At 38.0% G+C, this 12,981-nt stretch overlaps 1 protein-coding gene across 1 annotated transcript in view; it reads right to left on the reverse strand.

Moving 5' to 3' along the window:
- The window catches only part of hat1 (histone acetyltransferase 1), a 40,929-nt gene that overhangs the window by 20,176 nt on the left and 7,772 nt on the right, over positions 1–12,981 (reverse strand). Inside the window, exons 5-7 of the mRNA XM_052148672.1 lie at positions 3,084–3,263; positions 2,422–2,543; positions 314–418 (exon numbers count right to left, since the gene is read on the reverse strand). Of these exons, the coding sequence (XP_052004632.1) occupies positions 314–418; positions 2,422–2,543; positions 3,084–3,263 (407 nt within the window). The remainder of the gene's footprint in view (positions 1–313; positions 419–2,421; positions 2,544–3,083; positions 3,264–12,981) is intronic.

The raw sequence follows: 12,981 nt of genomic DNA on the forward strand, positions 1-12,981 counted from the left end.
GCTGCCAAAAATATGCTCAAATACAGTATCCAATGATATCATCTGTCTCAGAAAATTTATGTCTGTTCATTCAGTGGCCAACTTAATGAAATGTTCCCACGTTGTGCCAATCAATACATTAGATACATTTTCAAAAACTGCCTTTTCGATGTGTGATGCTGAATCTATGGTACTTATAATACCAAGAGAGGGGCTGGCACACAAGAGACACAAGACGGTAATTTAGGAGATTTAGGGACAAGAGAGGAAGAGACGTGTAATTTTCTTTCATAGGATAAAGCAGATAGTGGGCATGTGCTTCCTTAGTAATTACCTGACACGTGGTCTGGTTTTGTCTGGGTACACGTAGTAATTATACACTGTCATGTAGCCAACGGTTGCATAGAGGGTCTCTCCATCCTTGATGTACTTCTCAAATCTACAGAAAAGAAAGAGATAGAGAGAGAGATGACAAAGACAGGCAGGTCAATCGTAGGCACGCTCCCATGCACCGGACCCCCTTGTGGCCCGTTGTCAGTGCGAGCACGCTGCGGAGGGCCAGTGGCCGCCACTGCACCTGCTGCATACGCTGAATGCATTATGCACTTAATTGGTGCACTGCAACTTAGAGCAGAGAGCAGAGAGGCAGGCAGGCATCTAGCCTCTTCACATCACTCCAGTCCATTTACCTATTGTCTGTTTTAATAGGTGCCAAAGCAAAGAAAACATAGGCAGAGTCCCCTTCACTACCGCTGGAGACTTCATTCAGCGTTTCAAAAGACAACGACATTCAATTCAGCCTTTTGGCCTGACTGAAGAAAGAAAGAAACACAAGAGAACAGAAAGCGAGACAAACAACACAAGAGAAACTCTTGCCAGATCAACAATTTGCCTCAATGCAGGAAAAAATTATAAGCGGCCTGATAATTGGTCCCACAGGCCTTACAAAGGCAGGAGAGATGTCACTGGGCCCGTTTGGACGTTTGTGTGTGTGTGTGAATGATTGTTAAGAAAGTTACTGTTATTGTGATCTTCACTTTTAATTGACACAACGTTCTTATCGGCACTCGCTGGCTTTGTACAAGCACTTGATTTGTATTTTTGGCTTGCAAAATTTATCAACAAATGATACACACTTTACCACAAGTTGCAATGGTTTAAAAGCTTATGCCTTTGAAAATACAATTGTAGAGTGCTTTTCACAATGCTCATCGTTTTAAAGCATCTTTACAGAAAATCATACTAAAGTGCCTCTAATACCTTAAATGTCTAATACCTTGTGCATCCCCACATCCACATTTTTGGATGTTGTATTTTGGATTCACTATACGCAACACATACTTTAAATGATTTAAAACCACCTGAATACTGTTCACAAGACTCTACACTGTCATTTAAGGGTTAAACTTCAGCTGCACCACATCACATGACACAACAGCATGCCATCAATTTCCGTGAAACACTACTACGAGCGTTTTGAAAACATTTTTTGGATTGAAACCTGTTTGGTTGTCAAGAGTAGCGTCTCTAGTTTCATTTGATATGGCGCTTTAAATAATCCATTCATTTGATGTCCACATGTGGAAAATGGGACTGCGTTCCCTTAAAAGTTTGAAAAACTTGTTAGTTATTTTGAATAGTTTTAAACTTTAAAACATCTGTAGGTCATTTCACTTCATTTGAATACAAATTGCTATTGTTACTAAATAGGTAGCAAGGGAGCATCCTATAGCTGTCTATACAGCGAAGAACATTCGCTACTAAAATCTGAGCAAAAGTTCAGTTTCAGGCTGCAGATGATGTTTGGACCACTCGATGATTGGCAGACATGGGACAATGGTAATCAGTACATAGATTCAGAATTTTAGAATGAAAATTTTATTACAATGCGGTTGGCATTGATTTGATGATACTGGCCATTACTTTGAATAAGAATGATTTATTCAGCTTTATAGAAAATCAGCTGTAATGTCTAACATCAAAAAAACATGAATAACCAACTCTTGGAAACATAATAAACAATTTGATAAAAAACAAATCTAACTTTCTACAGATTGGTATTATTTAACATTTCACAACTTAGTCCAGAAAATCTTAAGGAAAACTATTTGTTATTACTAAATCAGTCATTTATTTTTTTGCTTGCTAACTGGGTGCTACTAGTTACAAATAAAAAAGGGAAATGGAAAATGCACACAGCAGTTACACAGGGGTCTCGGGAGGATAATAATGTAAATAAACTAAGATCAAGAAATATCTGAGAGCATGTTTAATTATTTCAATACAAGTGCTAATGACAAAAATGTCAAAAAACAAAGAAAAATCGTTTTTACAGTTAATAACTCACATTGGAGGTCTTTGGCTAGTATTGAGCCAGCAACAGGCCTTTAATATGATGAAATGTAAATAAGAAGTGATCTGGATTTCCGTTTTGTCACTTACACAAGGAAGAAATCCCAGCGATCGTCGTCCACATCAATGTAACTGGCCGTCTCAATAAACCACATAAGGAACGTCTGCAAGCGCTCATGATACTCACTGAACCCTGGACACGAGATATCCACCTGAAATGAGTCAAGACCAAATAAATCAAAAGGATCTGCGGAATCTACAGTGCCACTACTGAATCCACAGCTAAATACATTTTTTTTGTAAATACATTTTACCCCAGATAAGATCTTGCAGTATAAATACAGTCTGAAAAGAGTGAGATAAATAAGACTGTACAACGCAAAATAATGACAACTGAGTTTCTTTCGAGGGCTGCAAAAACCATACGTATCGTGTGTAGTCACATGGATGCTTTGCAAAAGCTGTTTCATGTTGTCTTTAACAGTGCCAAACATGCTACATTTACTAAAATATGAGTGTTTGTTTTGAATTGAAAACTCTGGCCCTGTCCCAAATGGCACACTTAATGTGGAATTGTCTTGTGGCCTTCACTCCTGCCCGCCCATGATGCACATGAGAGAGTGGGTCATTTGTCATTTTAGGTTAGTAGTGGACTGTTACCTAACAAAATATGTGGAAAATTAAGACTGCGAGCGCTGAAGTTTATTTGAGACGGCTTCTGGGTGCTGTAGGTAGTGGAGGTCTTCCAGTACCTTGTGTATCTGGTAGGTGAGATCCTCTCCAGCCTCTTCGTTGTGAACTTTATAAGTATGCTGCAGGCTGCCGAATGGTTTAAAGTTGGCCTCTTTCTCCAGAAGAGAGACAAAGTCATCTGTGTTACAGCAGAAACCAGCAGGAATTATCTCTCTGATTTTACCCTCCACATCATCCGGCTAAAGAAAAACATACAGAGAGAAGGCAGTTTAAATGGGAACTAACAATATTTCTAAGAGACAACAGTATGGATATAACAGAGGGGCAATTACAACTATAGAAAGGAAGCAACAGGCAAAAATGAAAACCCTTTGAAAAACCTGCTTTCCACTAAAATTTACTTGGCATGTACAACCCAAAAGTTGGGACAGTATGCAAAATACAAACAAAAATATTTGTAAATGTACTTTGACTTGTATTCAAACAAAAACAGTGTTTCATGTTTTACCTAAATCAACAGCATAGCTTTTTGAAGATATATGTTCTTTTCTGAAATTGATACCTGCAACACATTGCCAAAAAGTTGAGACAGGGGTAATTTAGGACTAAGAACAATCTGACGAGTTGAAATAACAAGGTGATGTTAAACAGGTGAAGCAATCGTGTTATAAGTAGCCTCCAAAAAATGCCCCAGTCCAACAAGAGCAAGGAGGGGTTGAGGCTGCCAATTTTCCAACAAATTAGTCAGCAAATAATCCAGCACTTTCAGAACAATGTTCCTCAAAAGACAAACTGTAAGGATTTTGGGCACTTCCCCCTCTACTGTGCAGAGTTTAGCTAAACTATTCAAGGAATCCAGTCAAATCTCAGTGCGTAAAGGACTAGGCCAAAAAGTAGACTTTACTAGGCAAAGGAGAAGCCATACATCAACACTGTACAGAAGCACTGCAGATTTCTCTGGGCTCGATCTCATCTAAGATGGAAAGTAGAAGAGTGGAATCGTGCTTTGTGATCTGATAAGTCCACATTTCAAATAGTTTTTTGGGGAAAAACGTGTTCTGCAGACCAAAGAGGAAAAGGACTATTCACGCTGTTATAAGCATCAGGTTCAAAAGCTAGTGTTTCTCATGGTGTGTCAGTGCCCATGGCATAGGTAAATTGCACATCTGTGAGGGCATCATTGATGCAGAAAGATATGTAAAAAAAATTAAGCAACACATGCTGCCATCCAGATGCCATCTTTTCTGGTAATTTATCTGTATTTTATCCAGCAGGACAATGCCACACCACAATCGGTCCAAATTCTGCGTAAACAGAGAGTGCAGGTGCTAGATTGGCCTGCCTGCAGTCCTGACCTCTCTCAGGAATGAAGGCCAAGTACAATTGCACAGCTGAAGTTCTGCATAATGGGTGAATGGGGGAAAAACCATGCTTGCTAAACTTAAACATGTTTTTTTTTTTTGAAGAAGAAGAAATGGTGATGTTAAACATTGGTATATACTCGACTGTCCCAACTTTTTTGGAATGTGTTGCAATCATCTGATTTGAAATGACTGTACTGTATATTTAAAAAAATAATTAAATTCACGAGATAAAACCTCAAATAATGTGTTGTTGTAGTGCTTTCAATATAGCACAGGGTGAATAGAATTTACAAATCAATTATTTTTGTTTTTATTGGCATTTTGCATACTGTCCCAACTATTCTAGAATTGGTGTTGTATGTAAAATAAAGTGGTTTAAATTAACATTTCACCCAAACAAGTAGTTAATTCGACTACATGCGCTACATTCAAAGTCTTCTAAAGATATATGATAGCTTTATGTGAGGTAAAGACAAACATTTCAGTTGTTATTCACTCATTATCCTCCCCTCTGCCATACATGTCACATTTTATTTACTTAAACGTATAGTCACACCTAAAGTGTCACGTTCGGTTATGAGATATGTGAGAACCAATGACATTTGCTATCAGTGACAATAAAACTGCTGTGACGTGTCTTGACAAGCCAAGTTTGAACTTATGTATGTATACATCAGATTTGAGAGCTAAAGTGAATAAGACTATAAATCTATTTCTGTTCCACAGTAAAATATATTATAAGGCTTCAGAATACTTGTATTATAGTGCAAGAGATGCATTGACTACTTTAATGCAATATTTTTTGTTCTTTCTGGAGCTTGACTGCTCCTGGTCACTATGCTTTCGTTGTATGAAAAAGAGCAGCGTGAATACTCTTCTAAATTCCTGCTTTTGTTTTGAAAGGACAAAAGAAAGTAATATGGGTCAGTGTAGGGGAAGCAGTTTTGAAACTGTATCTTCAGAAGCCACAAACTACACACAAATGAGTTACATGTCAAGCTACACTTTTAAATAAGCCTTTAGCAACACTGCAAGGCACTGTCTTAAAGAACCGATTAGACGATTCAGTGTTCGATTACTTGACTCCATTGCTGCGTTCACAATATACTGTGACAAATGAGATGTTTTGTGACTCTACAGCAGTGGTTTTCAAACTTTTTAAACTGCGGCACACCTTTACAGTTTATATTTAGTCCCACACGGCACCCCAACCACTGAATAAATAAATAAACAAACAAATATGAGATTGAAAACACTCCTTTATTTTAAAAGTTTAACATTGATACAAATATTAACAAATGTAATAAAAATAATCTAGCCATCAAGTGTTTCTCCAAAACATTGCTTCAAATTTTTTTAAGTAATTATTCAAGAGCTAGTAATAAAATAGGGTACTGAGTCAACAGTGCTTTACATTTTTAGGAAGAGCAGCAATTAATCAATTAAAAATGATGACACAAAAACATTAAAAAAGTAATTCAACGAAAAATAAAACAACTTACATTTTCTGTGTGATTATTATTATAAAGCTTTTGAAGTTATTCAGCCAAGAACGGTGAGTGCTTTTCTCTTTTTCTTGTTAATATTGCTGTTTGATTAATATTAATATTAACGAAAGGCTTATAACAGCTGGATATTTTGACATAAGATTTTTATCCTATCTACATCAAGTAATACATTAATGGCTTACATTTATATCACATTAAGACGCGTTAAGATCTGTTAACACTCCTGTAGTACATTAACGTACGCGTTTACATTCATATTGCGTCAAGGGTGCATTTAAATGCTCACGCGTGCAGCTGCATTCACCACGAGAAACGAGCAGCGCTCTATAGAGAGCACATGCACATAAGCATGTGAGCGTTTAAAAAGCTTCCGGCTGTAAACAAACAGCGCATGGGTACGAAACGGAGTCGGTACACTATACTGCCGGTACTTTTAACCGGTGGCTATTAAAAAAAATGTTACTCAGCAGACATTTTTACGGCACCCCTAGCCAGTCCTGGTGGCATCCAGTTTGGGAACCACTGCTCTACAGCACTACTTGTTTGAAAATGTGGTTCATTACTGGAAAAGCTGCACTATTGTAAAAATAAATAGCGGAACTACTGTCACGCTACTGAAAAATTAAGTTAGTTGTCAGCTCCACAACACGGATTTGTATTTGGAACGACATGAAGTTGAGTGAATGGTAACAGAATTACATTTTTGGTTGAACTATCCCTTTAAAGGGAAAGACAAGTACAAAATCTGTGCATTTCTAGTTATGCCACACGTTGCTCTAAAATCTAAAGCATATCCTAAACTCCCGCAGAGAGAGAGAGAGAGAGAGAGAGAGAGAGAGAGAGAGAGAGTGTTCGAGTTGTTAACTCAGCTGTGTCTAGTATACAGAGCGAGCAGCTGAATTTAATCATATAAACAGAAGTGACACATTTATGAGTTATGCGTCTATTCCCCTGGAGCTCAACCTTACATACTGTATAATCACAAAAGAGCCCTAACAGAGTAATTCCAATTGTTCTGTCATTAAGCTATACTTCAGCCTTGATTGGCACAGCATAAAAAAGTATTAAAGGAACAAAATACATATTTTTGTGGCACAAAAAGGAGACCAATTAGGCAATTAGCAATGTCAGATGAGGGGTTTCCACACCCCCTTTTCCTGCACCTCCTCTGAAAGACCACTTAATTGAATACATTTACCACTTATCTTAAACCATGAATATCAGATGAAGTTTCCCCCACAATAATGTGTCCCAGCTTCTCACCGAGCAATAAAATTTAATGAATTGATCTCAACTTAACAAAAAAGCCCCAGACACGTATAACAGGCCCCTGTGTTCTGAGGCTGGCGAGCGAACTTAATCAAACGAGTTTGCCCTCTCCATTCACAGGTTCCCAGTCGGACAATAGCACCGCCCCCCTCCCCCGCCCACTTTGGGATTTTTTACCCAGCAGAATGCGCACCCGTGTTTGCATTGTATCCATTTCCAGCAGGGCTGACATGAGAACACTTTGCATTAAGTCGCTAAGCAGGGCCCTTTGGCCGCATGATGGGCTCCGCTTGTGTTGCAGGACTCATTCACGACAGCAACAAAACACACGACAAAAGGCTAATGCAACACACCGCTAATTCCTGCTCATTCAGACATCAGCTAATATCAGAAGGCGAGCGGTGCACCTGCAGCTCAGTAACACTCACTATTGTCCCACTGAAGACAAGAAGGGAACGGCAAGAAAATGGTAAAAATAGACAGTTTCGTTGTTCTCCTGCAAATTGCTCAATCACACGAATAATAGCGCTGTATTGCGGAGTTCCCATATTAACTAAAGGCGCTTAAGGTTTCGAGACTCTTCAGAGACTTGAGATTAATTTTCAGAATACATCTTCTATATAAGATGAGGTTCAACAATAGCATTGAATCCAATTACACTGCAAAAAAAAAAAAAAACCTTTCTAATCAAAGACATCTTACTCTACGAGAAAAAAAAAAAGGATGAAAAAGGAACTCAATATGAGCAACGGTTGAGTCCTGTGGAAGAAAAGAAATAAAATCACCTATTCTTTTACACAGCGCTACAATAAACAACAAATATCTTAAGTACATTTAGTGTCTGTAATTACACACTAGGCTCAAAGGAGAGAGACATAAAAGCAGATAGAGACGGCACAACATATATTAGTCTTATGGTCATTTCATATGGGCACACAGTACATACTGTTGTGTAAAAGAAGTCTTAAATGAATACATTAATTTACATGGAGCAACTTACAGCACATCTAATGTATAAATTTTATCAGTATGTGTGTTCCCTGGGAATCAAACCCATTAGCATGCTGTTGCTAGCACCAATATACGAATGCTATACAAATTGAGCTGCAGGAATATGCAGATAATAGCTTTTATTGGCTGCTACCAATGTTTGGCCAATACATCTGTGAATCTGTACTGTATTGTCTAACAATATACAGTGGGTACGGAAAGTATTCAGACCCCCTTAAATTTTTCACTCTTTGTTATATTGCAGCCATTTGCTAAAATCATTTAAGTTCATTTTTTTTCCTCATTATTGTACACACAGCACCCCATATTGACAGAAAAACACAGAATTGTTGACATTTTTGCACATTTATTAAAAAAGAAAAACTAAAATATCACATGGTCCTAAGTATTCAGACCCTTTGCTGTGACACTCATATATTTAACTCAGGTGCTGTCCATTTCTTCTGATCATCCTTGAGATGGTTCTACACCTTCAATTGTGTCCAGCTGTGTTTGATTATACTGATTGGACTTGATTAGGAAAGCCACACACCTGTCTATATAAGACCTTACAGCTCACAGTGCATGTCAGAGCAAATGAGAATCATGAGGTCAAAGGAACTGCCTGAAGAGCTCAGAGACAGAATTGTGGCAAGGCACAGATCTGGCCAAGGTTACAAAACATTTTCTGCTGCCCTTAAGGTTCATAAGAGCACAGTGGCCTCCATAATCCTTAAATGGAAGACGTTTGGGACGACCAGAACCCTTCCTTGAGCTGGCCGTCCGGCCAAACTGAGCTATCGGGGGAGAAGAGCCTTGGTGAGAGAGGTAAAGAAGAACCCAAAGATCACTGTGGCTGAGCTCCAGAGATGCAGTCGGGAGATGGGAGAAAGTTGTAGTAAGTCAACAATCACTGCAGCCATCCACCAGTCGGGGCTTTATGGCAGAGTGGCCCGACGGAAGCCTCTCCTCAGTGCAAGACACATGAAAGCCTGCATGGAGTTTGCTAAAAAACACTTGAAGGACTCCAAGATGGTGATAAATAAGATTCTCTGGTCTGATGAGACCAAGATAGAACTTTTTGGCCTTAATTCTAAGCGGTATGTGTGGAGAAAACCAGGCACTGCTCATCACCTGTCCAATACAGTCTCAACAGTGAACCATGGTGGTGGCAGCATCATGCTGTGGGGGTGTTTTTCAGCTGCAGGGACAGGACGACTGGTTGCAATCGAGGGAAAGATGAATGTGGCCAAGTACAGGGATATCCTGGACAAAAACCTTCTCCAGAGTGCTCTGGACCTCAGACTGGGCCAAGGTTCACCTTCCAACAAGACAATGACCCTAAGCACACCGCTAAAATAACGAAGGAGTGGCTTCACAACAACTCCGTGACTGTTCTTGAATGGCCCAGCCAGAGCCCTGACTTAAACCCAATTGAGCATCTCTGGAGAGACATGAAAATGGCTGTCCACTCAACATTTACCATCCAACCTGACAGAACTGGAGAGGATCTGCAAGGAGGAATGGCAGAGGATACCCAAATCCAGATGTGAAAAACTTGTTGCATCTTTCCCAAAAAGACTCATGGCTGTATTAGATCAAAAGGGTGCTTCTACTAAATACTGAACAAAGGGTCTGAATACTTAGGACCATGTGATATTTCAGTTTTTCTTTTTTAATAAATGTGCAAAAATGTCAACAAATCTGTGTTTTTCTGTCAATATGGGGTGCTGTGTGTACAATAATGAGGAAAAAAATGAACTTAAATGATTTTAGCAAATGGCTGCAATATAACAAAGAGTGAAAAATTTAAGGGGGTCTGAATACTTTCCGTACCCACTGTACATAATATGTGTGTGTGTGTGTACACACACACACACACTGAGCACTTTATTAGGATTACTATGGCCTAACAAAGGGTTACTTGAGTTTTTAACATCAAATTTAAGACTTTAAGACCTTTAACAAAGACCTGAACAAATAAAATTAATTCTGTTTTCCCATACCAAAACAAACCAACACAATCTCAAAATAAATCATGTATCACAGACTCTTTCTTAAACAGGCAAGGGCACACATTCAACATGCATTAAAATTGGTACAGTGCCATTATATTAATAAACACACATTAAAGGTTGACCAATATAGATTTTTTATTTATTTATTTTTAATAAATTAAAAATATGTGATTCAAAGTGTGGAACTTCTACGTTTAAAAGCTGAAATACACAGGGGACTCTTATTTTGAAATGCTTGCGCTTCACTGCTTCCAGCTGCTCATTCAAACAGATAATGGAAATAAAATGTGCACTCCTACAATAATCTTCAACATATTACAATATAAACAATTAAATGTAAACATTGTTATATTTCATCAACATTATATCATCATCAACAGCTGATCTTTAGTTTAGTTTGTCATACATTTCTGTTATGCCTTAATGATTGTGAAATGAAAGGCAACAACTGAAAACACTCACAAGCCCCTGTGTGCTTGAACAAAACACAACAGAGCCACGTTTTCATTCTGAAAGATGCAGCGCATGCATTTATTTAATTAAATTAATCGCATTGGGTCATATCACGATTCCCATCTTTCTGCCCCCAAATTTAAGACCTCTTTAAATGATCATTAAGATGGTTTTTGAAAGTGCTCTATAAATAAAATTGAGTTGAGTTGAATTGAACTGAATTAAAGCTCCTGACCATATCTACATTATTTTATGCACGCACTGCTGCCACACGATTGGGTGATTAGATAATCACATGAATAGTAGGTGAACAGTAGGGCTGAGCGATAGGATGATGTTATATGATATCAACGACGTCTAACAACGATCCTGATGCCGATTGCGACAATTTACAGACGATGATCGACAATTTTGTGAAATAGCAAAACCATGGATCTGGAAAGTTGCCAAATATATTAAATAGTAGCCAGGTTGTTTAACACACAACCGCCACCAACCAAATATGAGGAGGCTGAATCCAGTTCACAAGCTCCTCAACCAAATGTAGGCCTATTTCATGCACGAGTAATTTTGCTCATCTACAGTAATTTTCCACTTGGTGTCATTAATGGACGCTTGCATGATAGCAAATGACGCCGTTGGAGACGGTAAATGTATAAATAAGGCGGTTAAATACGATTTTTTGATCACTTCGTTATTTTATTGCTTTTTTCATTTAGTTTAAAGTGCAATAAGAATTTAGAAATGTCTTTGGTTTATGTTTTTCATGTTTCAATAAAAGAATAAATTTATTAAAGCAAAATCAATAAAGCAAAAATATTCACCGACCTTTGACAGGGGGGTTGACGATATAACCGTATATTGCAATATTTTTAAAGGCAATTATCGCTAAAGCTATTTTTAAATATCGCCCAGCCCTAGTGTACAGGCGTTCCTAAAAATTGCTTGACCCCCTAAATATTTAAACTCTGTGTTAGTGAAAAAATACAATTGTATTTGTAATGGTAGATTTCAGATTCTTCTGATTTCTGTTTAGTCATCAAATTTTAGTAATTTATTTGCACATGAAGAAACATACATGTTAATATATTAGGAAGAAGGAAATAACAGTACAGACAGTAGTCCAGCAACCTTAGATGGCATGTCCATGTTAGCAAAAGCATTTTCTCCAAAAATACCAAATCAAACCAATTGTACATACAGTGAATAGTGAATATGACATTTACTTACAGCACTTTTACTGTGAAGTTGCTGTCACGCACTGGTGTGGATCCAGTGCAAGAAGCGATCTCCTGACAGTTTAAATGTCCTGGATCGCCTGCTTGGATTGTCACGGACTGACCATCATGATTTGTGAATCAGAGGAACTTTTGATCCTGATCCGGAAGATTTTGATTCTGGCTGATAGAATACACACTTCAGAGGGAGATATTAGATGAACGCTCGACAGGAAGAAAACGCTGGATTTTCGTGAGGATCGTGAATTACATCTGTTTAAACGAGATATGTGCACATTTGCAGATGGTATATGATATTAGTTTGATTGATATTTGCCTTTTATCATTAGAAAAATGACTGGGAACTGTTAGGGAGAGACCGTTCGAATACGTGCTTCAAAAGAAAGATTAATGAGCGGTCCACAGGATGCTGGATTTGCTTAAGTTGTGTGAGGTTGGTTTATTACATCAGTTTAAACAAGATATTTGCAAATTTTCAGATGGTATGTAAAAGAAGTTTGAATGATATTTGCATTTTATCATTAGAAAAGAAAGTTTAAAGTGACAGGGAACTGCTGATAAGAGACTGTTAAAATACGTGCTTCAGAGGAAGATTTATGAGCGCTACATGTTGCCTTTTTCTCATTAGACAAGACAGTTAAAAGTTACAGGGAACTCTTGAGGAGAGAGAGGGAGAATGAAACAGGCGAGCACTTTAACATTATGAGCTGAAACGCATCTGCTGCGGTGGCTCTGATATTCGGACCGTTTAAATGTCGCTGTGTTGCACACGGTCTATTATTGCAGTAACACAATGGCACGTAACAACAAAACTAACCGTGACTGGTGTCTCAGCACCCTCAAGAAACCAATTGGCCAAAGGGGAACATATATATATATATATATATATATATATATATATATATATATATATATATATATATATATCGGCATTGGCGATATATCGGTTGACGACTATATGAGGTAGCTTCGCATATTCTCCAAGATTATTTTAAGATCTAGCAATCAAATCATATTGTATTTGGACTTGTTTAATCGGGAACATCTGCTGCTTTTAGATTCTATTTAGTGAAAACGTGACAAAAAAAACATCTGTGATTGTTTTCTCAGGTAAATT

This window comes from Xyrauchen texanus, chromosome 18, assembly GCF_025860055.1.
Source record: "Xyrauchen texanus isolate HMW12.3.18 chromosome 18, RBS_HiC_50CHRs, whole genome shotgun sequence".
Lineage (NCBI taxonomy): Eukaryota > Metazoa > Chordata > Actinopteri > Cypriniformes > Catostomidae > Xyrauchen > Xyrauchen texanus.